The sequence below is a fragment of the Tursiops truncatus genome, chromosome 15, assembly GCF_011762595.2.
Source record: "Tursiops truncatus isolate mTurTru1 chromosome 15, mTurTru1.mat.Y, whole genome shotgun sequence".
Taxonomy (NCBI): Eukaryota; Metazoa; Chordata; class Mammalia; order Artiodactyla; family Delphinidae; genus Tursiops; species Tursiops truncatus.
In genome coordinates this window covers 19,781,647-19,808,260 of record NC_047048.1, presented here as the reverse complement: position 1 = coordinate 19,808,260, position 26,614 = coordinate 19,781,647, and the positions used below count along the sequence as shown (strand labels likewise).

The following is a 26,614-nucleotide window of genomic DNA, read 5'->3' as shown; positions in this document are numbered from 1 at the left end:
CTCCAGAGAAGGGGTGATGCTCAAGTGAACAGCCAAATGCTTCCTCCTGAACCGCGGGCCCCAGGGGGTCTGTCTGGGAGGTGATCAGAGATCGGAAGAGTGATTAAGTCCAGCTGTCTGCGTGGCTGGCTTTGGGCACAGGAGTTCAGCGTGCAGGAGCTGAGCAGAGCTGGGCATTAGTGCTGGGTGTTTTCTGCAGTGGTTTTGCTCCGCCTGGCATTCTCCTGCCTACATGGAAAGTGAGCTAGGTTTTTGAAAACAGTGCCATTCCAATTGAAAATGTCCTATTTTCCATCCCATTAAAGACCCTATTTTCCACCGTAAAAAAAAAATTAGCATACGTTTGCTCAGATCACCATTCCCACTTTGTACAAACTTAAAGCAGACAGATGCCCCAACTGGCCACACGTTAGGGTGAAAACAAGAAGAAACTGTAAGATGGAGCTTCAAGACTCTGGGTCAGGCTGATCTGTTCAAAGCATAGTTCTGCTCATTAGCTGTGTAATCTTGAGTAGGTGACTACTTTTCAGGACCTGGTTTTTTTATGTGGAAAATGAGGATAATAGTTTCTGAGGCCTGAAAATGTTGTTGTGGAGATGAAAGAGTGATATGTTACAGCTGAGAAGCCTTTGGCACAGAGCCTGGGCACACAGGGAGTGCTCAGGACACGGAAGCCGTTATCGATAGGGTTACTGGCTGTGCTAGCCAAGACCTCGTAACCCTTTCTTTCCTGCCATCCTAATCCTATACAAAGGTCAAGGCTTGGCCCAATTTCCTTGCCCTACATAAACTTTTCCTGACCAAGCCAGGCCACAGATATCCCTGGGGAACCACATGTAATCTATTTCTCTAAAAACTCAAGGTTTAGAGGTCAGCAGAGGTGAGATCCAGTCCCAGCTCTGCCATCTACTATCTCTGTGTCAGTTGCCTTGTCACTCAAATGGTAAAAAGTAATACACCCAACTCATTGGGTTATTGTGAGAATCAGGTAAGACCAGGCATATAATATATAAATAAAGAAGTAGCTTAGAACATAAGTGCCCAGTTATTTTTCCCCTGGAAGGTAAAGCATATAGGGAAAGTATGTGCTTGTGTGTGTGTGTGTGTGTGTGTGTGTGTGTGTGTGTGTGTGTGTGTGTGTAGGAGGGTAGCTTCTGATGACAAATTATCTGTAGCAAGAATCAGGCTGAGCTAAATGTCCCACAGAGTAGGTGTGAATTGCTGGATTCATCCCTTCCCCCATAATCCTGAAGCCCTGGGCAAAAATCTAAGGAATCTACCGCCTTGGGCTACTTGGGGTCAGGTCAGCTCCTGGAAGCTTCTTGGTCTTGTATGTTCCAATTGTTTTGTTTCTTCTTTTGATGGCCTCTTGCCGATCTTTTTTTTTTTTTTTTAATTAATCATCAGATCTTTTTTTTTTTTTTTTAATTAATCATCAACTCCTCCGTCTTTACTCTCTGTGCATTTGCTGAAGACTTGAGATCAGAGATATTTTCATGCTGCTTTGGGTTCATTTACAAGAGGAAGCCTGTCTGGTTTCATCTTGGAGCAGCTATTCATCTTGTTATTTAGCACTGGCTCAGAGACCCAAAGATGGAGGGTTTTGATAATTAAGTAATTTAAATGGGACACCAAAGAAACCTCAGCGGAGTTTACTGTAATGTGTGATACAAGAGAAATGAGCTGGGCTAGGTTTTGACTATTTAATGAGCTTTTGGAAAGTAATTACTTGAAACTTGGGTCCATTTGACTAATATTTTTTCTTCTGACTTGTCATTTTCACAAGTGCTTTACTGAGAAATGCAAATATTATCTGAATGAACGTGCCCTTTGCTTTGGTCAGACTCCAGTTTCCTAGTGGTGGCAGGAGGGGAATTTGAAGATATTGAAACTGTTCTCATTAAATGCATCAGTAACTGCGTAAACCTCATTCATAAATCAAAATGAATCATGTGACATTTCTAACTTGAAGTTCAGGACCACATTCAGGCTGAGGTTTGATTAACCATAAGGGATCTTGTTCTGGGACGGGGGGGCAGCAGGCACTACTGTCGGGTCCTCCTATTAGAAAGACCTGGCTAGGAAATTACTGCTGGAATGAAAAGCAAAAAATAAAGATTAGTTGGGACTCTTCCTCAAGCTGTCTTCCCTAATTCATAGGAGTGATCATTTCTGAGAGTCCCACGTTTCCTGTCCTGAAATTCATTAAATTCCACGTTTCTCTTTCTCTTGAAGCTGATGACCAAACACCCGGGCAAACGTCTGGGTTGTGGACCTGAAGGTGAACGTGACATTAAAGAGCATGCATTTTTCCGGTATATTGACTGGGAGAAACTTGAACGCAAAGAGATTCAACCCCCGTATAAGCCGAAAGCCGTAAGTAAACCGTTCTCTCTGGTTGTTGGGTCCACATCATAACACTCTCTTTCTCTCTCCAGTGCGTGTGCCCTTGGTGTCCTCCGAGGGGTGCACCTCGATCTAGGAGCGCTCACATTTATACTCAAAGGCAGTGGGTACAAAAATGGAGTTTTCCATCCACACGGCCTCTATGAATGTGGGAAAGACCATGGACATCGAGTTTTTGTTTTATCGATTCAATTATTGTAACCGTCTGAGCTGGGGAATGGTTCTTGGGTGAGCAGAGTTCAGATCCATTCTTGGACAGTGATAAAGAATCTAATTTTGCCCTCGTTCTTTCCTTGGTTCGACTGTGTCATTTTCTCTTCATACTGACGTTGAAAAGGTCATGCTGTTTATCTCAACAGCATTTAAGTTTAATTCTGAAATATACACTCCATCTGAGTCAGTAAAGAAGACAGAACCACCAGCCAGCTCCCACCCAAGGCGAACCAGAATGAGTGACGTGCTGGTAGCCCTCCTGGAGGCTCTGGGCGTAGATATAGCTCTCAGAGAACCGTTACTAGAATAGTAAAGGTCGCACATTTCCTGCAGTTGTGTGCACACGGTAGTGCTTCCATCCCCAAAGACTCAACAGGGAGGAGGAGTTTGCCCCTGAATTAATCGGAACCGTGGTTCTACTAGGAGGATATTTCTTTGTTAGATTCAGTACAGCGGAGACCTGGTGACTTTATTATGGGTTGTAAAACTACCGACTGAGGCTGAAAAGGGAGCATAAACATTGTCATCGAAACCTGAAATTGTGAGGGTCTCAGATGTTAAGATGAAGAAAATGGCAGTGATAACGGTGCTTGTTTTGATATCATTATTATGAATTTCTTGGCCACTTATCTGGCCATATTAAACACTTCACACATAGCATCTGATTAAATCCTCACAACAACCTATTAAGCAAGTGCTTCCATGTAATGGAAGAGGAAATGGAAGCACAGAGGGGTTAAGCGCTCTGTCCAAGGTCACTCAGCCAGCGTGTGAGGAAGCGAGGATTCAGAGTCTGACTCCGTTAGAGGTGTACCAGGATGCCCGGGGCAAAGGACATGTAGTTCTGCTTCTGTCATCTCGCCAGTCCTGCACATCCCAAATGCTTAGGATCACAGCATCCCTGATGAATTCTGTTTCTCTCTGGACACTTCCTGGTGTGCAGATACAGGGTCCTTCTAGAGGCAGCCAGTTCCACACTGTGGTCCTTCTAATTGTTGCCAACATGTATACTGATATCAACTCAGCCTCCCCAGAATTGCCACCACTGGGTCCTGTTCTATCAACCAGAGCCTCTTTCTCTGTAGCACATCCTTATACTCCTGAATCCTGCGATTTTCAGGCTAAACACGCCCCTCCTCCACTTGCAAGCATGTCCCGTGTGACATCACCTCCGGGTGCCTGATGTCCTCCAGGTAATCAACATCCATCTTAAAATACAGACACAGGATTGAGCACAATATTCCTAATAGTGTCTGACCCTCAGTGAATGCAGTGGGTCCAACGAACCATCTCTTGATTTTTCTGCATCTGGACAACTTGAACGAGTCGTTTCCCCTCTCTGCTCTTCTGCTGCATCGTCTGCAGTACAGCGATGATGACAGTTTCTCCATCAGGGGAGGCTCATAATGCATAAAGCACTCAGCACGTGCCCGGGACGCAGGAGGCCCTCTGGGATAGTTGACGATTTTTGTTAGCGGCGTGTCACACGTTGGTCGTTGTGTTGGGTGCAGAGTCTTTGGGGGCAGAACAGTGTTGAGTCCTGCTGCTAGTCCCTAAGATAATGTCCATGTGTACACTTGGGGTTCATGTGTACACCTGCATGTCATAGGCAGTATCATCACTTTTGTTATATAAAAAACGATCAAAAAGCGATCTGGGGGCTTCCCTGGTGGCGCAGTGGTTGAGAGTCCGCCTGCCGATGCAGGAGACACGGGTTCTTGCCCCAGTCCGGGAAGATCCCACATGCCACGGAGCGGCTGGGCCCGTGAGCCATGGCCGCTGAGCCTGTGCGTCTGGAGCCTGTGCTCCGCAGTGGGAGAGGCCACAGCAGTGAGAGGCCCGCGTACCGCAAAAAAAAAAAAAGCAATCTGGAAGAGAAGAGTGGATTCTCCATTCAGGAAACTGGGAACCTGAAGGTGGCACACACAGACCAGTTGGGTTTTGTGGGGCTCTTCATGAGGTCTCAAAATGTGGACCAATCTCTCTTCACTTGGCCAGAGGAAAGATGCAAATGCCCGCATCCCCACCGGCATTGAGCCACTGACGTTTGAGGTTCATTCTTTACGTGTAGAGCAGTGGTTTTTCAAAGTGTGGTCCCCAGACCAGCAGTATCACCTAGGAACTTTAGGAGTGAAATTCTCAGGCCCTGCCCCAGACCTCCTGAATCAGAAACCCTGGGGGGGTGGGGCTCTCTAGGTGAATCTGATAAACACTCCAGGCTGGGAATCACTGCTGTGGAGTTCATGGTCAAAAGCTCAGGCAGGGAAGCTAGACAGAGGCCAAAGGAATGTGGCAAGGAGAGAAATCTCTTTAAGAGGAAGACACTGGTTCTCACACAGTCTGAGTGAGGGGTGGTACCTTCCAGGAACAGGTAGCTACAGAGGCCAGGCAGGTAATGTCAGTGAGGGAGGTGGGAGTAGTGGGGAAAGGGGCAGACAGGGGAGCTGGTGGCTCTCAAGGGCTCGGTGGGTGTTCATCTCCAGCGGACCAGTTGGAGGATCCTGTGACTCATTACTAATTATTGTATTCTTTTTATATTATCCATGATAATAACAGCTACCTTCTCCTAAGAACCTTCTACGAGCTGGGCACCGGGCTAGCCAGATTGGTCCTGTGGGCATGCAGGCTCTGCATTGCTCCATCCTCATTGGGATTTTCATATGAAATCTCACTATTTTTATAAATATGTCAGCAACAAGTTTTAAAAATTAAACACAAATCAGGTCAAATAAAACACACCCATGAACCATATGTGGCTGTCAGTTTATAACCTCTAGAATAGTGATCACTCAAAGTCAGGTTGAAGTTTAGCCGGTTAGTACTGGTTACTGACAACCAGAGCCCATTTTGACTGGTTAAATACTTAGAAATATTTAACCTGGCTCAAAGGAGGTGCTCAGGAAAAATTAGCTGTTCTTATCATTGATAATACAAAAAGATTACAATAGTTAGTGATGATCTACAGGATCCGTCAACTGTTCTATATTGGATATGGTTTCCAGCCAGCCAATGTCTTGAAATGCCTCATGTGGGTTTAACAATGACTTTCAAAGTACAGTGACTGGACTGGGCTATAGACTTCAAGATGTTCTACAACCAGCTCTAAGGGGAAGAGGCACTGCCCTTGATTTTCTTAGGGTGAATTAGAAATAAACATAATAATGAATACACCACCCACTCATCTGATTCAATCTGGGCACACGCCTTTCACACAGCAGGTGCCAGCCTTAGAGCCCCTCCCCCCGCCCCCCCCCCCAGGGATTTCACATTTCTCCTTCCCCACACCTTCTGAAAGGCCCGCGGTGAGTGTGTGCAGAGTCCCATATGCCTCGTGGGATATTAAAAGGCATGCATGTATCTGTCAGTGTTCCTGATTCATGCATGCTATTAGAGTGCAGCAAGAGAAAGAAAAAACATGGGGCAATAACAGAGGATTATATTCAAACATCAGTGAAGGGTGCTATTATTGGAGGTTCATTAAAATAATTTTAAATGGATTTTTAAAGTCGTTCTCTTTTATTGTGGCAAGAGCTGTTCGCAGAGTAGCATTGGAAACTACTGAAACACATTAGCCTCATGTATTGTTTCGGGTACAAGAGTAATTTTTTTAACGTGCATCTGATCGTGTCACTCTCTTGCTTAAAGACCCCCGATGGCTCTCTGCCAGCCCCGGGATAATGTCTGTTGTTCCTTAGCATATATGGCTTTCAGAGTCTCCCCAGGTCCAGTCTCTGCTGCCTCCCCAGACTCCTTACTTCAAGAACTGGCATTTCTGAGTGTCGTTCAGTTCCTCAAACATGCAGTGCCTCCCCTTCCCTTCCTGGCTTTCCCCACGTGGAGCCAGCTACCTGGAAACCCCAAAGCCTTCCCGTGCTCCCTGCACCCCCCATCCTCCTGGTGCCTCCCTCCTTCCTCCTCATCAAATCGGTAGACCATCACCCACGCAGGGAGGCTCTTGTCGATTCCTGAGTAGGGATCATCTGCTAGTGTCCCATCAACAAACTCATCACACTTTGTCGTAATTACTTGTTCAGTGTAAGGTCTGTCTTTTTGGCGAGCCTAAAAGATCGCGACTGTCTTTTTCAGGGTTGGATCCCAGTGCTTAGCATAAGGTTGAGCACATGACATGTGCTTAATCATTTTTACTGAATAAATGAGTGATTAAATGAAAGGCTGTCAAATAGGATGCTGCAATGCACTGTGCTGAGGAACATACTGGATTCTTTAGGGATATATAGTAGAGCACAGGGTGTTTTTCTTATGTACAGCAGTGTGTCTCAAATAAATTGGTTGTTGTGTAAGCTACCCTATTTAAAAAGGGCTATAATTTGGGTGCTGAGTTGTATCTGTCATGGCATCGTTTGGTGTGTGATGAAGGATCTGATGATGCAATGCATGAATGTTGGACTTTGAATGGAGGGGGCTGTGACTTCCGCAGTCTGTCATTGCCCAGCCAATGCTACAGGTGCCGTGAAGCAGCCTAGCGGAGCTTCTTAAACTTTAATGTGCATACGGAGTCTCTTGGGCATCTGATTAAACTGTGGATTCTGACTCAGCCAGTCTGGGGTAGGGCCTGAGATGCTGCATTTCTAACACGATCCCAGGTGAGAGGATGCTGCTGGACCACGGTGTAGCAGGGGCTACCTCATGGTTCTGTGGGGTCCCACCAGCCAGTGAGTTGACTGGTGGATCCTGTTGTAGTCAGTGTGCAGTGTGGCATGGTGAGGGCTATGCTGAAGGGGTGTATATGTTTTAGTACAGAATGTGCTTGGAATGTGGCTTCGGACGCGTGGCAGGGTGCTGTAGGTCAGTGTGCGGCGGATGGGAGGTGCTGGTTTGTGGCTGAAGGGCGGAGTATGTGGCTGGGCATGTGGTGGAGTGGTGGGTTGAGAAGCAGCGCGTTCTGGTTCCGTCCTCTAGTGGGGGCGTTATGGGTCATCCATTCAGCAGGTGTTTATTGATGTTAGGTGCTGTTCTAGGCCCTGGAGACATGGCAATAAAAATAAAAATCTCTGTATATTCTAGAGGGAGTGGGCAAATAATGAACATAGAAATCCGTGACTATGTCAGAAGTTGATAAGCATTATGGAAGGTTGGGGATTGGGAGAGCAGGGTCACAGAGACGTCAGTTTTAAATAGGGTCGTTGGAAAGCCTCACTGAGAAAGTGACATTTCATCAAAGATGGGAAGAAGGTGAGGGAAGGAGGGAGCCGTGTGTATATCTGGGGGAGAGAGTGGTTTGGGTGGTAGTAATAGGTGCAAAGGCCCTGGGGCAGGAGCTGGCCTGGCACGTTCAGGGAAGAGCAGAGAGTCCAGGTGGCTGAGCTGAGCCGGCAAGGGAGAGAGTGAAAGGAGATGAGATCAGAGAGGCCACGGGAGGGGCAGATGGTACAGGCCATTGAGGATCTGCGGCTTTCACTCCAGCTAAGGTGGGCAGAGAAGTATCTTGATCTGACTGTTGTGGGGGGAGGGGTGAAATCAGGAGATGGGTTATGAGACTCTTGTGCTAATCCAGGTGGGAGGTGCTGTCTGGTGATCAGCTTGGAATGTGGCTGTGCTGTCGTGGAGGGTGTGTTGAGGCCACACCGTGGATGAGCACGTCTTACAGGAGAATTTGTGGTATGTGGTGCTATAATGTCGCAGTGCACGGTAGGCTAGCGTAAGGTGTTTAAATCAAACGCCTGATTGAGATTTCAGTGGCGTTCGTATATCATTATGAACTGCCTCGCTGAAGTCCAGTGGTGTCCATGACACCTGACGCAGGGCTCGCCCTGAAAATGAGGTAGGGACACAGACCCTGGGCTCAAGGCTCCAGTTGCCCCATGGAGGCAGCCCTTGGACCAACTCACCCAACAGGCAGCATAGATGCAGCAAATTGAAGAGTGAGAGAAAAGGAACAAGGCGACAAGGGTGCCCTGTTTCATTACAGTCTACGGAGCCTGCAATACTAGGGTGTGTGTACAGAGACCTGCCCACTAGTAAGCGTGGCTCTATTCTTGTCCTAAGACATGATCATCTGATTGTCATTTCGCTCTGGGCAGGGGTTGAGTGCAGTTGGACGGGACATAGTCATTAAGAAACATCTCTTTCCCTACATCCTTTCATCGAGGGCGGCCATCTGACACTGTCTAGACATGATCAGCGTGCTCACCCCTCCTTCCTTCCCTTCCAGCCTTGGTGTCAGGCTCACAGACTCCAGCCCCACCCTATGATAGGCTGATGCCAGTCATCTCTGGTTACCTATTCTCTGTTCTCATCACTTTACATAAAGTCCCGTCGAATTTTGAGGCATCTGCACGTCTGGAAAGTCTTGGAATCTTGCAAACTAAAAAACGGAGCCCCTTCTCCCCATTCTACTCTATTCAGCCTCTCATTTATTATCTTTTCCAAAATACTGCATAGGGTACTGATCCCATACCATTACTCGCATCCTCTGGGAGCCTAAATGCCGAACTGCTCACAGGACTTGGTGTCTTGGTAATTCTGTCATCTGAAAACATTGTTTATGTAGCTGAGGTCAAAAGCTTCAAGTACTGCTTTAATGAGCTGCAATTCTGTTCATGTGACATTCTCCTCCAAACCCAATTGCCCTTTACACTGTATGAGGAAGTGTCTCTGTGTGTGTGTCTGAACGTGTGTTTGATGTGCTGACATTTCTGAATTGAAGCCACAAAGCATAACCTTTGTATGTTTGCTATTAAAACTCAAAATTCAAGGCTTAAGAAAGGGAGCTAACTTTTACTTAATATGATTTATTTAAGAATAGAATCTAGCTCCTCCAAAGTACCAAATGCTCAAGAGGATAATATTTTTTTGAATACTGGGATTTAAAATAATTCTCATAAAACCTGTACTGTGCAAATACATTGGAAAAAATACTGAGCTCTTGTCTGTGCCAGGCACTGTTTTAAGTGCCTTCCAGGCATTACCTCATTTAATTCTCACAACCCTATGAGGTAAGCGCCGTTGTCACTGTGTTGCAGATGAGGGCATGAAACTTGGAAAGGTTAGGACATTTGCTCAAGGTCCAGCAGCTTGGAGGTGGCCAAGCCAGGACTTGAACCATGGATTTTATCTGCTCAGTATCTTGGAAAGATGTTTAGAAGCACCTGGAACCCCTTTTAATAAAGTCTGTGATAGCACTGATGGGAGCGGACCGTGATAACACCATCTAATGGTGTGTGTTACATAATAGAAAAAGACTAAGTATTCTTACAGTTCAAATGAATTAAAATGTATTTTAAAATATTGCAACAAACATGTAGCGTATTCACACCTTTTACAATTCACTGGCAGGATTTTTAAAAGATGCAAATCTCACTTGTTCCTTAAGGCTTTGATTTCGAGGCTGGCAAAGACAGCAGACACTGACTAACCCCTGGAAGCAGGGCATGGCAGCATCTGAAGTGAGGCACTCAAGGCAGGCTCGTCAAGAAGTAGACGTTTTCCCACCCGGTTCTGTTTGTTCTCGTGGTTATCCAGAGAGTGTGGAGTTTGCAGAGATCATAATCAAAATATTAGGCTTCATGCATACACTGACTAACACATAGCCAGGGGTTGTTTAGGACATGGAACCTGGAGTTTGTGTGTCTGTTTATCTCCCTTTCCATCCATCCATGGAGAGCCTACTGAAACTGTGGATTCAGCCAGGCTCCCTTCGAAAGATGGTTCAAATTGACAGGTTCCTTGGCCAAGTGAGTTTCCGAAATCATTTGCCAGGTGCGTGACTTTGAGCTGTCCCTTGGCAGAGGGGCCAATGGTTTGATTGAAATGGTAGGCGGGAAGGTCACATGCTGAGAGAGAGCATGAATCTGTTAGGATATGTCTGGCCATAACCACTGAAATGTGACAGAGGTCAAGAATTGAAAGATACCTTAGAAGTGGAATTCAACCCCTCCATTCTATAGATGAGGAAGCAGAGGCCCAGAGATTTCCCCAAGTGACTTACACAGGGAATATGACAGAACCAGGACGAGAAAACTCGCCCTCCATTTAATGTATGAAGAACTTTATTAATAACACTATTTACAACAGTAACAATAAAATGGGTCAGGCATGTTCTATGAAATTATTCAATTTTACTAGAAAGCAGAGCACTCTATCTAATTTATTGATCTCATGTCATCTGCACAACAACCCCAGGAAATAGATGGTATTATTACCTCCCCCGTACACGTGAGGAAACAGGCTCAGAGAGGTTAAGTAACTTGCCCGTGGTCACACAGCCAATTTAATCTGAAGTCCTATTTCTTTACCTCCGAAGCCCATACTCTTGCCTCCATGATGTTTCTTCTCTCATCTCCCAAACTCAGCTGCACAGATGTGGGATTTGAACTGCTCTTGGTCCAGTCCCGCGTTTAAATACTTTCCTGGGGGATGGGCTCCGCTGAATGAATGTCCATGAAGTTTAGTTCCTTAGATTCTGCCGTCAACCCTGCCCAGGTTGTAATTCTTATCACAGTGCCCCAGAAAGCTGTTGACCAAAGGTTGAGAGAACTTCAGGAGATGAACACGTGGATCCAGGGAGACTCAAGCAGAAGGAATGTGGACAGAGAGTCAACAGAGCCAGGATTCAAACACCAGCCTTGGGACTTCCTTGGCGGTCCAGTGGTTAGGACTCGGCGCTTTCAGTGCTGTGGCTCGAGTTTAATCCCTGGTCAGGGAACTAAGATCCCGCAAACTGTGTGGCACGGCCAAAAAACAAAACAAAACAGAAAACCCCCCCAAAACCACCAGACTTGCAATTCAGCAGCTGAGTAAAGATGAGTCTCCACGATCGCACGCTCTCCAATCTCAGTCGGGCTCTTAAGCCTGCCCGGGCAAGTCCCCAGACCTTCTGTTTTCTGAAGGTCCCCCTACTAAAGTTCCAGTCCCCTTGGTCTCAACGGATAGCCCATCTCCTAAGTCGGGGGGAAATTGAGGCCCATGGGTGCCCATGGGTGGGTGGCTTTCCTGCTCCTGTATAGTCATCTTGACCTCTTTCCCTCTGTGTGTCAGCAAACAGGTGCCTCCCCCCGCCCCCCGTGAAGACTTTCCCCTTCTGCTCTGAACCCCTGTTCTCCCATGTCCTTTGCGCATCTGCTCTGGCCAGTCTGTGCCTACAGCTTCTCTATATATTAATGAAAGCTCCTATGGTTACAAATAGGAACCCAATTCAAACTGACGTAATGACTAAATTTTTTTCAAGTATTTAGCTGTGGCTGGATCCAGGGTCTCAACAGTATCAAAAGCCATCCACTTCTCTGTCTCCCTGGGATGGCTTTCCTGCCTGTTGATTTCATTCTTCATTCCCTGAAGGCTTTCTTGGGCACATAGCTACTCCAGACTTAGTACGTCCCATTATTTTCGCAATTTCTGCCGAAAAAAAGAGCTTCCTTTTCCTAAACTTCCCAGCAGCCTGGAACTCAATCTTGTCGGAAGGTATTGGGTCATATGGTCATCTCTAAAGCAATCACTGGGCCTGGGGGTTGGGGAGATGGAATGTTCTGATCGGCCAGGCCTGGGTCACCTGCCAAGTGACTGGGTCTGCCCCTATCTAAAGCGGACATCCTGCAGAGGGGAAGGAGTGGGTCCTCCAAGAAAAATAAAGCCACGGTGCCTGCAAGCCCAGCAGATATCCACTCTGACTCCATTCTGATTCATTCTCCTCACACAGAAACATGCTAAGTCTCTCATCTTAAAAATCCCTTGCCTCAAACCTGGATCCCTCCATCCTACCGCTAGGGCTCCTGCCCTATCTTCTCATACAAACAAACTTTGGAAGGAGTTCTTGCTGTCTCCACTTCATTACCTTCCATTCTTTCTACAGTTCAGTGCAATCTGGCTTCTGCCGCCACCATTCTATTGAAATTTCTCTCCTTGAGTCCGCAATGACCCCAAATTGTCTCCTCTCGTGGACTTATCTTTCTTGACCTCATCAAATTGGGCACTTTGATCTTCCTTCCTTAAGAAAAAATCTGAAAAAGTAACAACTTCCAGCAGCATCAAAAGCTATGCAGTGAAATTAAGTACCTCCCCAGAGACCCCTAACTAGGCTCCGTGGCTCTCCTTCCCAGAGCCACTCACTGCGACCGGCTTCCTTGGGTGCCCTTCTGGAGACGCTGTGTGCAGCACAGAAGTCCTCCACATCACACACAGGGATGTTAGTGCTCGTGTTCAATTCCCATGCCTGGCTCTACTCCTGCCTTCCATCTTGGAGATTGTTTTTTATTTTTTTTTTAACTTTTAGATTGGAGCGTAGTTGATTAACAATGCTGTGTTAGTTTCAGGTGTACAGCCAAGTGATTCATTTATACATATACACGTATCTATTCTTTTTCAAATTCTTCTCCCACTTAGGTTGTTACATAAGATTGAGCAGAGTTCCCTGTGCTCTACAGTAGGTCCTCATTGGTTATCCATTTTAAATATAGCAGTGTGTACATGTCTATCCCAAACTCCCTGACTATCCCTCCCTGCGCCCCACCCCCTGCCCCCGCCCCGCTGGTAACCATAAGTTCCTTCTCTAAGTCTGTGAGTCTGTTTCTGTTTTGTAAATAAGTTCATTTGTATCATTGTTTTTAGATTCCGTGTAAGTGATATCACTGGGTTTTTTTTTAACATCTTTATTGGAGTATAATTGCTTTACAATGGTGTGTTGGTTTCTGCTTTATAACAAAGTGAATCAGCTATTCGTATACATATGTTCCCATATCTCTTCCCTCTTGCGTCTCCCTCCCACCCTCCCTATCCCACCCCTCTAGGTGGTCACAAAGCACCGAGCTGATCTCCCTGTGCTATGAGGCTGCTTCCCACTAGCTATCTATTTCATGTTTGGTAGTGTATATATGTCCACGCCACTCTCTCACTTTGTCACAGCTTACCCTTCCCCCTCCCCATATCCTGAAGTCCATTCTCCAGTAGGTCTGTGTCTTTATTCCCGTCTTACCCCTAGGTTCTTCATGACCTTTTTTTTTTTTCTTAGATTCCATATGTATGTGTTAGCATACGGTATTTGTTTTTCTCTTTCTGACTTACTTCACTCTGTATGACAGACTCTAGTTCCATCCACCTCACTACAAATAACTCAATTTCGTTTCTTTTTATGGCTGAGTAATATTCCATCGTCTATATGTGCCACATCTTCTTTGTCCATTCATCCGATGATGGACACTTAGGTTGCTTCCATGTCCTGGCTCTCGTACGTAGAGCTGCAGTGAACAGTTAGGTACATGACTCTTCTTGAATTATGGTTTTCTCAGGGTTTTATCAGCACGTCTAAATCTACTTCATTCTTTCAGTAGCTTCCTAGTTTCCTATATGTGCAAGTTTATCTGTAGGATAAGCTCAGAGTCTCTCCCTCCTTTTCAGGCCCCTCTTCTCCCTTGTTCTTACGGCACTGAGCTGACTGATTTTCCTCCTGTCTCCATAACCACTCCCGGCAGAGATACTGCATGAAGACTTCTGATGACAGTTGAACTTGGAGGATCAAGACATGCCCATGACCCAGAGAGGGAAAGAACAAAAGTGTATTTTTTGTTTATTTACAAGTGCAGTTCTTAAAAGCAATCACAAAGTGCCCTCCAATTAGGGTATGAAAAACAGCAGCTCAGAAGTGGTGTGTGAAACTGCTCGAAATGTCTTTCCGAGGAAGTGAGGCTTGGATGGGAGAGAGGAGGTGTCCCTTTTGTGCCTGGGCCCACGTTTTCCTCACTTTCTCTAACCAGGAGCCCCAGGGCCTGGCTTCACCTTGTGGCTTCCCACATATCTTGCCAGCCTTGGTGGGAAAGATTTCGTGTTTTAAGTGTCTGTAACTTGTTAATGATAATATCCTCGTGATCTCAGAGAGACAGCAGTGGGCGGTCCTGAGGAGAAATCTTAGCTCCCTGCCCAGGAATCAGACCTGGGTAGCGTGGATGAAAACCGGGAATCCTAGCTGCTGGTCCTCCAGGGGCTAGAGGGTAGAAGCAAAGTTGCCCTGGCTCTTGCCCTGTTTGGAAAATGAATTTCTCAAAGAGGCAAACACTGTAAGAACAGGTACAAAGTTTATTATCAGAGACACAGCATAACGTGTGGGAGAGCACACAAAAAACAGCTTGTTTATTTAAGACAGAAGCAAGGCAGAGATACACACCCTGAGAGAAAGGGCGTGGGTGTCCTCCCTAATGAGGAGAAGCGCAGTGAAGAGGTGGTTAAATCATTTACATAGGGCAGTTCTTCCGGGTCTTTGCTTACCTTTGGCCAATTATCTCACTTGTTTTCCACACCTGACCTGTCCTAGGGCCCTCCCCAATATGTGTGCACATGCTTTTTGCCAAGATGGATTCCAGCGCAGAGGCCTGTGGGAGGTTTGACAGCACCTATTACGGGGTGGCGTCCTCTCCTTCTTTGACCCCCGAGAAGCCTTCCTGTGTATGTGCCGTTGGGCAGCTGGGGAGGTGATAGATGTGGTTGTCTTATCTCCTTACTCTGGCAGAGCTCAGCCCCTGCCACCAGCTTTGTCCTGGGAATGTCATGGGAAAACAAAGCTCCGGTTTACTCTGCTGGACAAACTCCAGCTGTCCAGCCCAGGGGCCCATCTACCTTCTACCTCGCTAGGATAGGTTGGGTGTGGCAGGGCCTGTAGGATCCCTCGGTTGCCAGGGTACAGCCACGCCCATCAGATTAGCTCATTGGACAGGACTGGGTAAGTCAGCACTCAACAGCGGCTACAGCTACCGTGTCAGAGATTTTATGTGCATTTTGTCAAATCAACCTCACCGCATCCTGCGAGACAGATCCATTTGACATAACAGGAAACCTGGCTTAGGGAATTTAGCTAACCTGCTTACCATTTATCTGGCTGGGGATGGGTGGTGCTGAGATTGGTACCAGGTCAGCTTTTTTTTTTTTTTTTGTGGTACGCGGGCCTCTCACTACTGTGGCCTCTCCGGTTGGCGCACGCAGGCCCAGCCGCTCCGCGGCACGTGGGATCCTCCCGGACCGGGGCACGAACCCTCGTCCCCTGCATCAGCAGGCGGACTCTCAACCACTGCGCCACCAGGGAAGCCGTCCAAGTCAGCTTTCAAGTCCATACCACATGATCGGATACAGTCTGTAAGGCAGTGAGATGTCGCTGTTGCCCCGTGGCCTTTGGAATCAAGCAAAGCGGGCTCTGAATCGTGGTTCTCCTCCTTTACCTTGTAGGACCCTGACCAAATGGTTAACTTTTCACATTTTCTGCTAAGTGGAGATAATCCTTTTCCTGCCTATCTTACCAACTTGTGAGAATCAAAGCTATAAAAACACAAGCAAGTAAAAGCGTTCATTACTATTTGAGGGCAGCTTATTCGAAGCCAGCAACATGGTTTAGGATGAAGGTGAAGAACAGATACGAACAATATGATACTTTGTTGACATGGGGAAAAGTTTAGAGTATATTTCATGTGGTTTTTTAAAAAGCAGGCTAAAGAATAAAGTGATGAGTCTACAGGTTTTAGAGTAAAAAGCATCCGTCCGACAATTCTTCCAGCCATCCAGGACACAGACCAAAATGTTAACATAATAAAGGTACTAGGGTGGGGGAATTACAAAGGGTTTTGTTGTTTCTTTTTCGTGGTGCTTGGGAACAAGTTATTTGTTTCTGCATAAACGGATCAGTTGTCAGATCTTGGATCAAATCCTAGTCAGTTACTTAAGCTCTAAATCTATTCCTCATTGTAGAGCAGACTTCATAGAACTGTTGGATTAAATGAGATCATGCTTGTAAAGCACTTATACAGTATTTGGCTAATAATAAGCACTTAATATATGCTACTATTCATCCCTTTGACAACACTGAGTGCCTACTCTGTACTGGGACCTGGAAATTGAGGGGTGGGCAAATCCGATGTGGCTTCAGCTCTCATAGAGCTTACAGTCTAGATGGGAATATAGACAATACAGATATGCAAAGAAATAAACATGTAATCGTAGATTGGGATATTCACGTATTTTATTTCCTGTGGAAGAAATGAACAGATTGCTCTGAGAGAGTAACAGGAGGAGAAAGGGTGAATCTGCTTTACTTGGAGGCGATCCAGAGGCTCACCTCACCTTCTCTGAGGAGGTAGCATTTAACCTGAGATCTGGAAGAAAAGAAAACATTGCGTGTTGTTTTTAAATGAAGATCTTTTTAAAAATGAAACTTGCTATCAAGCGCAAAAGGCCCCCTCTCTTGCCAGCTTCCTCCTTAATAGACACAGAGATCAAATATTCCTGATTGTAAGGGACCTTCATTGTTAGGAAAGGAGGCTTTAATCTTTCCTGCTTTGCCAAAGCCCAGACCATGCAGAATATTGTCTGACTCTGCTCCAGAAAAACACCTTGGTCCACGGACAACTTTTAAAAATGATCAAATGCGTGTGCCTGACATGGCTGGCTGCTTCTGCCTGGGTGGGTCCTTCCTGCGTTCTCCTGCTGCATAGAACCATAGGCATAAAAAGGATCCCGAATTTCACTGAATTTGCACATTAAAAACAGAGAGAGAGAGAGAGAGAGAGAGAGAGAGAGACTCCCTTGTCTTTTAGCCAGACCATATCGCTTGGGTATCTTTTCATTGTGACCTAGTCTCGGTTCGTTGTGACCTAGTCTCTGGTGTCTTGATGGAGGCTGGGTAGGAATCTCCCCTGTGCCATTGGCCTCATGTTATCAAACTTGATTAAGCAGTGAGAAGTATGGGGTGGACCTTTACCTCTTCTCCAGCATCTTGCTCTGTCCCTGACCTCTTTTCACCTCCATTTCTTCCCTGGGCTCTTCCTTTCCCTCCTCCAAAGAAGCAGTGTCTTTCTTTCCGGTCCCACTCAACTTAGATGTCATCTCCTCGGAAAGTCTCCCTGGCCCTTCTCGCGTTCCTCACCTCTGTACTCAATCGCAGCACTTGTCACGTGGCACCATGCCATGGCCTGTGTGTGCACCTGTCTCCTCTGCTAGACTATAAGCTCAACGATGGCAAGGACAGGGTCTGTCTCATGTGTCATCATATTTTTGGTGCCCAGCACACCGATGGACAGAAGATGCCCATTTAGATAACCTAAATATTAGCCTTTGTCATCATCCCCAAATCCACACTAGGGCAGCCATTTGGGAGATCTTAGAGTTTTTAACTAAGATGAAGTACATTAAACAGCGCCAGGCAGATTTCGGCAATTTGGCTACATCTTCCCATTCCCTTTATTTCTATTTTCCCCCTTTCCTCCACTGTAATAGCTCCCTCATTTAAAATAGCTTTGGTAGTTTTTGTCCTTATTATACACAAAATAATACTACTTGACTATTATTTAAATTTTCAAAAACACAATAAGCATAAAAGATAGAAAAATCAAACAATCTGTAACTCTCCCAATCTGTAGAAGCACGTGTATAATGTGCCTGCAGGTAGCACGCACACATTTATGTCTGTAATTTATAGAATGGGAACATATCGTGCACACTGTCATTAATTATATATAACTGTTATTTAATATTCTTCTACATCTTATTTTAATTTTTAAAAGCATTTTGCATGGCAATACATAAAATAGATGGATCATTATTTATTTAACTCTTCCCTGTTGGCCGAGAGTTGATTTAAAAATTTTTTTTTTCCCTCTAACAATTCTTTGATGAACATCCTATATCTTGATGGGATAAACCCAGGGGTATAGATAGAGCAGGAGTCCAGGAAAAGCTCCTGGAGGAAGTGTCTGGAGACAGAGAAGGACGCGTAGACAATGATGGGGAACAGGGTGGGAGGCAAGTGTTCCCGGCAGAAGAGACAGCCTGTGCTAAGGCTCGGAGGTGAGAGTGCATGAGGGTTCTAGGAGCTGGGAGGATGTCAGGACAGCTGGTGGGTGTGTTGTGGTGGGAGGAGCTCGGCTGCGGGACCATGGGCAGCGAAGAGGCTGTTGACCAGGTGACCAGGGCCGAGTCCTAAACAGCCTGTAAGCCATGCTGAGGAGTGTGGCTTCGGGCAGTGGGACGCCATCGCAGACTAGAGCAGGGAAGTGACATATCCAGGTTGGCGTCTCTGAAGGCTCCCTGTGGTTGCTGTGACCGAGCCAACTCCACATTAGACAGCTAGACTTGGAGGTGTTATTAGCGCAATGAAACAGAAATTAGAAAGAAGAGAAGAAAAGGAAAAGAAGAGCTCACATGTAACGGCTCACAGATAAGCTTTTCAAACGGTCTTGTCTCTTAAATTCGGGGGCACAAGGAAACAAGTCAGAATCCTCACTCCCCTCTCCAACCCGGGAAGAGGTTCCCTGTGATTTTAAATAACCTAGTTGGCTTTGGCCCCCATTCCTGTTCCAGGAGCCCCAGTGATGACAAGGGGGTTGGATTTTCTTCTCGCCACTGAGTGAGGGTAAAGCATCCACCCAAGACAGCCAGAGAAGCAGGTGTGGTCCACGCTGCGTTTGCAATTAGATCCCAGCCGCTGAGCTGCCCCTTCTCCAAGGACACAGCGGGCGCAGAGCTGATCAGGGCCGTGCCTCCCAAGGGCTGATGTCTCCATTTAGGGAGCGCTCCTGAAGCTAATGGGCAGTGACAGCTCCATTTGAAAAACACGGAAACACTTAGGGAGGCTGTGATCTGCCAGCCTCGTAAGCTGCTTATTAGCAAGGAAATCACGCTCCCGCTGTATTGTGCCCCCTTGGTTAACCCCTGTTCCTGCATCTCCTCTCTGCTATCTCACTTAAAGATTTCATTGTTCTCCAGGCAGTGGGGGGAGTGATGGGAGAGGAGGCTGCGGAGCTTCCAGAAGCTGTTTCTCTGTCTCCCATCACAGCCTCTGGGGAGGCCCCAGCAGAGCAACAGCCTTCTGTTGTGGATAGGAAATGGATGGTTTTTAAAGAAAAATGGCCCCTGAAGACTCTCTGTGTCTCAGCTAACAGGCTTCCTGCACTGGCTGGCTGAGGTCCCAACACCCAGAAACACCCGCCGGGCTGCCTCGTAACACGCCTTCCCACTCCTCCATCCCTGCCACAAATACCTCTTTGTTTTTTCCAGCTCCATCCCTTCTGCTCCACCCTCTTTTCCACAGCCCCATCCACCATCTCTCTCCTCTGGATGATCGCCACCATCTTCTACCCTCCCCGCCGCCTCTGCCATCAGTCTAGCGCTGCTTCCTTTTCAGTCCCCACACCGCAGCAAGGGGACTCCCTCCTTGACCCTTGACTCCTCCACTGGACTCTCCAATTTATCATGAATGAAACCAAGTGCTCCATGTCTTCCAACAAACATGCTTTACCCCTCGTGTCCCCCACTCACCAAGTAACTCAGACCACAAGCCCTCTCATACCCCGTGTCCGATCCATCAGCAAATCATGTCAACTCTAAATTCAAAGTAGACCCCCCACAAACAAATGCATCTTCCCATCTCCCCCAGTCATCTTCCTCCAGGCCACCATCATCTCTTGCCTGGATTATGCGACAGCCTCCTGACTGGTCTCACTTTTTCCACCTTTTCCCCTCGTCCACCCATCGGTCTATTTTGGACACAGCCCCAATGATGCTGCTTAAATATAAGTCAGAATTGTCCCCAGGGCACAAAAGAGGAAACTGAGACTTGAAGGGACTTGGCTGGAGTTGCACAACTAGCGGTCAGTGATGGCAGAATTCGAACCCATGTCTGCAGATGCGTGGGCTTCCTTCTCTCCCAATAGGAAGGGGGCAGGAGCTGAGGCTCTCTGAGAACTCGGTCTCCTGAGCACATATCCAATACCTCTGCTTCCCTTGATCATAAGCTTGAAAGAGGAGCTTGTACTGCTTGGCTTTGCAGCTTATCTTCCCTCTTCCAAGGACTGAAGTTCGGCGGCAGCCCTGCATTTTCTCATCAGTCTCCTCCCAATTACCAAATGCCATGGCCCATTTTCAGTAACTTTCTTGCTTGACCTCTTGGAGATATTTCAGCTGTAACAGTGCCCTCTCCTTGGATTCCTCTCCATCCTCAGCTTGTCTGCTGCAGCTCTCTCCTGATTCTCTTCTTACCGCTTTAAGTGTTAGGGGCAATATTCCCTTTGGCAAATGACAATCAGATACCTACCTCACAGGGTGGTTATGTGAATTAAAAAGCTAATGTATGCCACACACTTAGCAAATGTCAGTTGTCTAGAAAGTGCTCAGTGGTTTTAATTACTATTGTTATTATATTTTTTTCTACCCTCCATAGTCTGTCCTTTAAAAAAACTTTTTCAAGACCTCTGTCCTGAGCTCCAGAACCCATACTTCTGACTCCCCCAGATCATCTCTGAGAATCTCAGTGGCCCCTCAAAGTCATCATGTCCAAAACGGAAATAGTCATCTTTCTGAATTCTCCCGCATTCTTTGTCTTGGTGATTGATATAAGCATATTCTCTGTCATTCAAACCAGAGACCTCATGATCCCCATCCTTGGCTTCTCCCCCCTGCCCCCCACCCCTACCCCACTCCATGCGGTCAGTCACCAGCTAACGACCATTCTTGCAACATGGCGCCGGGAGATTGGCTCTGACATCAGACAGAAGTGGTTCACGCACAGCTCTCCTGTTCATTAGCAGCGGGACCCTGAACAAATTACATCACCTCCTTGGCCTCAGTCTCCTTATCTGTACAATAGGGATGACAGTAATACCCACTTCATAGGATCATTGGGAGGATGAAATAAGATACTACAAGGAAAGAGCATTCCAGGGTGCCTGGAACATAGCAAATGCATAATAAATATTAACTGTCATAATTATTATTATTACTACTGCTGCTACTATGCTATTGGGCTGTGGTTGCCTCCTGTGGTTGCTGAAACACTTAGAGATTTCATGTAAACGGGTTTGCTGGTGAAGAACAAAGAAGGCCAGATTTACTGACTCATCGCTTCTCGTTAGATGAGAACTGGCGTGTGCACGTGTGTGCACTCACGCATGAGTGTACACATGTACATACACACACATATGTCATCACTCTGCCTCAGACCAGGACCTTTCATAGAGAAGGACAGCAGGATGAGTGAGAAATGACGATGGTTTTCCCTCTAGAGCCGGATTGCCTCACCAAAGCACTGGGTTGGGTTTCATCCCACACCCTTTGTTCCCACCTGGAGGGAGAATGGCTGAGTTTACCTCCTGGCACCTTGTAATTAAGGGTCGGTGACTTATCACGCCTGGTGGTTGCCCAGCCATTGCAGGCACCAAATCCAGGTCTTGATCTCTTTCTCCATTGACTGGAGTTTGTAACAAACTCCTGTATCTGTGGAGCTAGAAAACATCTCCAGAGATGACTGAGAGCCAGAGGACAGTGCTTTGAGGGACCTGCTGCTTAATATTGGGATCTCCAAGGTGATGTATAAATGTGTCATTACTTTGCATCTTGTGCCCAAGAAATATCTCAGTCACCTTAATCACATCTCCTTCAAAATGAGCTTGGCTGACTCCTTGGGGTGGGATTGGGAGAACATGCCACATGCCACCAGCCCCACCATCCCATGCCTTTGCCATCCAGCTCCTGACTGCCCAGAAGGATAGCAGAGGCAGCTCACGAGCTACAGGAACTGAAGGTTGGGAGCCCAGCATCATGTGCCAATCAACGGTCGTGAAAATTTTGCATTTTATGTTGCTCTCATTTCTGATCATCAAAACAACCTCTCTGAGGTAGTGAAAGGGAAGGGTTTGGAGAAAACCTCACCCAGTTTTATTTCGTTCTGTTTTGTTTTGGTTGTTTTTTTTTTTTCCACCCACCACAAATTCTTCTCTTCCCCTCTCATAGTGTGGGCGAAATGCTGAAAACTTCGACCGATTTTTCACCCGCCATCCACCAGTCCTAACACCTCCTGACCAGGAAGTCATCAGGAATATTGACCAATCAGAATTCGAAGGATTTTCCTTTGTTAACTCTGAATTTTTAAAACCTGAAGTCAAGAGCTAAGTAGATATGTAGATTTCCGTCCTTCATTTCATTCAAGCTCAACGGCTATTGTGGTGACATTTTTTTTTTTTTAATTGCAAAATTGCATCCATGTTTTATTTGCTGATGAAACTAGAGTGACCATGTTTCAGGACCCAAATGTCCTCAGGTAGTTTGGAGCATCTCTGTGAGATGGGATGATGCAGATGGCATGTTGAAAATGTGGCCGCATAATTAGCACATTATCAAAGTCCTTTTAGCACTTATTTTCCCCAGCACGTCAGCGAAGTAGATCCAGTGGGGACAGAACATGCCTGCTTTCTTTCCTTTTTTCCTGCGCTGCCATTTTCACACATTTTCCAATCCCAACCATCCAATCTAGATTTTTCCTGCCAAACGGGTGGATAATCGGATGCTAGCAGTATTCTTCCACTTCTGGACTTGGAGCTTGGCTTGTATCCATGTAGGTGGTTGCTTTGACTTAGAGGGAGTTTCCTCCATTCTGCCTGGTTTGGAGGCACTGGGAGCTTTGAAAAGAACATGCTAAAAATAAAATTTTATTTGTTATTTTTTAAAACGCAAAGTTCAGAAGATTATCTAAGCCCTTTTAAAATTCTAAGAGTGTGCCTTGAAACAGTTTCAATCTAAGGGCACCTCAAGGAGTCATAAGGCAACCAACTTGGGTGCTACCTCAACGCTGTAAGCTCTGATTCCCTGTGTCCCCAATCACCTTCATCCCCAAACTACTTGAAAAGGACATTTGGACCCACTCCCTGAAAAGACATGGTCACTTTAGCAAGGTCCTGAAGGGCCATGGTTTTACATTACATTTCAAAGTTTATTTGCTTTGGGGTTTTATTTCCGTTGTTGTCCAAATGCAAAAAAAAAAAAAAAAAATTACTCTTGTTACACATGCTTTGAAATACGTGTCCAAATGTTATTAACCACAATGACCTGCTTTGATTCACCAAGAAGACGGCTCTGGAGCCTGGCAGACCCGTGCCTGCGTGGATGGTGTTTGTCTAGGTTTGTTGCTGGCTTCGGAAAGCTAATTAAGTGCTCTGAGAAAGACCATTTCGTGAAAGCATAGACAGTTGTATTCCTCACTTTGATGTTGTTTTGCAAGATGTTTGTGGAAATGTTCGTACCTGGATGTCTGTTATGTGCCATTTTTCTTCTAGCATCGAGATACAATAAAAAAAAAAAAAAAAAGCAAGAAAGAAGAAATACTATTTCAAGGAAAATGGCTCTCTTTGAAAAACATGGACCCAAACTACAAAATGGGGCCTCCTGAGGCTTCACGACAGAAAACAACTAAACCCAGAACTTAACCTTGGCCCCAGTGTTTAGCCGGTCAGAGAGGCTGGGACTGTGGACCATTCAGGGACTCCTGGGGGCCTGTGATGGGGTGAGGTGAGCTGGCGAGGGGGGCCTCCAGCAATATCGGAGCTCAAGGCCCACATTCCCACCAGAGGCAAGTTTAGGGTCCAGCTAGGAGCCGGGCTGGGGCTCTTGATTTTCTTGTCAAAATTGCTACTCCTCCCAGCTCACACTCAACCTTTCTAGCAAGTAGGTTTATGAGCCCCCAGAAGCCCAAGGAAACCCCTTGGGTGGAAGAAATCCCATTTCCATCTGAGCAGACGAGGACAGCAGGTGGTCCCCCATCCCTGCCTCCTGTCCCCTGCTATCCTCAAGCAGCCCCAAAGACAACTCTTGTCACAAGTCCAGTGATTTCTGGAAGTGCCAGGGCTTCTAAGAGACCATCAAGGGAACTTGAAAAACTTGACAAATGTCCTTGAAGTGAGACTTCTCATCTTTAAAAAAACCATGATTTGATCTCCACTTCAGCAAAGCCCCCTGCGGTTCACTGCTTTCTGCCCGCTCTCATCTCCCTGCTGTGGGCTTTGGGACCAGCCCTGCTACCGCCGTGGTGGTAGCAATCTGGACGTCAGGGGAAGCATACGTGAAGTCCTGGCTGACAAGCTCAGGTGGCCAGAGAAGGAGGGAAATCGGGGCACAACCTCATTTTATTGTTGGGAAACCAGCATCTGGAGGGAGGAAGTGACTTGCCCAATGTCAGCCAGCTGGGATGCAAACCCAGTTTCCTGATTCTCGGTGCGGGCCTCTTTCTGCTCTGTGACTACCATCTCTGAGCTGTGCCCACCAACAGACAAGTTATTTGAGGTCCTTCACCTGGCTGTTGGGTCACCAGTCCTCTCCTTGGATATGCTCTCAGGAAGATTAAAAATGATGGAGAAACATTGGCCCATCAATAAAAGATTACAGACAACTTTAGAGAACAATGTAGGATGGATGGATGGATCGATAGAACTAGATAGCTAGATAGAGATAAATAGAATATACCCTGTGTGTGTGTGTATGTATACACACACACACACACACACACACACACACACACACACTGCACTCTACATTTTCCAAATTGCTGCCATTATTTTACAAAAGTTTAATAGTTTGCAGAAATAGGTACTCGAGCCAAAGTCTCTGTTCCCCTAACACACCGAGCTGAGGGTTGGTCAGGGAAGCCTTCTGTGAAAGAGAGGGATCATTAGTCAGAATTCCTGCAGTTGCCTTTTCTATCAACATTTCAAGTGCAGAGGAGACTGAGAAACAGAGCTTTCGACATGTGTAATCCCAAGGGAATACTTTGCAAAGGTATCCAAGAAGGAAGATTTTGAATTTATTTTTGCGACAGTCCATGTATTCCACCCTCCATTCATTCACCCAACCTGCATTTATTGAGCACCGACTCTGTGCCAAGCTCTATTGTGGGTGCCAGGAGCGGGGTGGGGAACCATGAAGATGCAGTCCAAGAAGGCAGTCATTAAACAAGTAATTAAAAGCATGATGTAATCTAGAGATAACTAGTCTCCGGGTTAATCAGGGAAGGCTTCTTTTAAGAAAGAAGAAGTCATCAAAAGTCTGTGGGGCTCTGCTTTCTCTCTGGGGATCACATTTGAGGCTACAGGAGGAGATGCAGCAGTGCTCTCTTGACCCAGATTTGTGGGACAATCATATAGTGCAATGGTGGGGAAAGAGAGGCAGGAGGGTAACTGGGGTGAGTTTCCCTCCAGAAGACCAAAGGCACAGCCTCCATACTTGAACAGCTCACAGAATCACCAAGATTGGAGCAGAGACGCCTGTATGGAGAGAGGGAACTGGTTTCAGAGCTCCGTTCCGAGTCCTGAATCTCACCTTTGGGGTTCATCACTCAGATTCCTGCAGGCATTACCTTTTCTGGCCCTCAGGGAGACACCACCCCTGGCTTAACACCACCTGGTTCTTCTAGATGAGACAGGCTGATATTTTCCAAAAGAACTTAAATCAGAGGAGAAGTTTTTAAAAAGAGACTAAAAAGATAATCCAAAGGAACCAGAACACAGTCCAGGTCAGCCACGGCTAGTTGTCTATCAGGATCTTAGAATCCCTCTTTTCATTTCTTGGACTTCTCACTAACCTGCTTCTCTTCTAAGAAAGCATAGGGCCATGGTCACAGTGACCTTCTTGGGGAATTAATAGGAAGCCAGTGGAATCAGTAACCCTCCTTGAAGGAGTGAAACTATTCTCATGTGGCTTCAGATACTATCAACCCAGAAAGGAATTGTCCCAACAGAGAGGCCCGTTCTTTCCCAATTGCTAGGGTAGAATTCAGGGCTATTTTCTATGAGGATCTGCCCATAATGGCCAGTCCTGTTTACACCATGTGAACGATGGAAGCATGAGTCATCACCAGAACAACACATGGGGAAGGGCCTTCAATACTGGGGCTGGTGGGAAGGGAACCTCTTCTGGATGTCCACAGGCAGGGAAGGCCACGGCGGGGGGACCTGAAAGGAGACAGCTGCCTGCTTCTAGCCCCAGATATACCCAGGGCCCACACCCAGCCCTGGAGCTCTCAGATCTCGAAGGAACTTAACACAGTTCTGTCCATATTGGGGCTCACAATGGACAGGGGCCCATGTGAGAGACCCGTAGGATCAATGGGAACAAATTCCATTGTTTTGCTGTAGAGTATGATCTCTAGCCCCGGGGGCAACTGTAAGTTGGAGAAAGCAAAGAGGCTCATCTTTCATAAAGTCTTCATTCATTGACTCATTCATTCAACAAATAATTGTGGAAGGCC

General features: G+C 46.5%; 1 protein-coding gene and 1 long non-coding RNA gene across 3 annotated transcripts in view; one reads left to right on the top strand and one right to left on the bottom strand.

Annotated features, from left to right (window-relative positions):
* PRKCB (protein kinase C beta) overlaps nucleotides 1-26,614 on the top strand; it is a 311,539-nt gene that overhangs the window by 282,468 nt on the left and 2,457 nt on the right. The window contains exons 16-17 of one of the 2 annotated variants that reach the window (XM_019922043.2): nucleotides 2,236-2,376; nucleotides 22,333-22,782. In XM_019922043.2, the coding sequence (XP_019777602.1) occupies nucleotides 2,236-2,376; nucleotides 22,333-22,491 (300 nt within the window). In that variant the 3' untranslated portion in view covers nucleotides 22,492-22,782. Of the gene's footprint in view, nucleotides 1-2,235; nucleotides 2,377-22,332; nucleotides 22,783-26,614 lie in introns of those variants that run through there. The other variant, XM_019922044.3, reaches the window with a different exon arrangement.
* LOC109547713 (uncharacterized) overlaps nucleotides 16,573-26,614 on the bottom strand; it is a 205,411-nt gene continuing 195,369 nt past the window's right edge. The window contains exon 7 of the long non-coding RNA XR_012326074.1: nucleotides 16,573-16,703. This is a non-coding gene — a long non-coding RNA (uncharacterized lncRNA). The remainder of the gene's footprint in view (nucleotides 16,704-26,614) is intronic.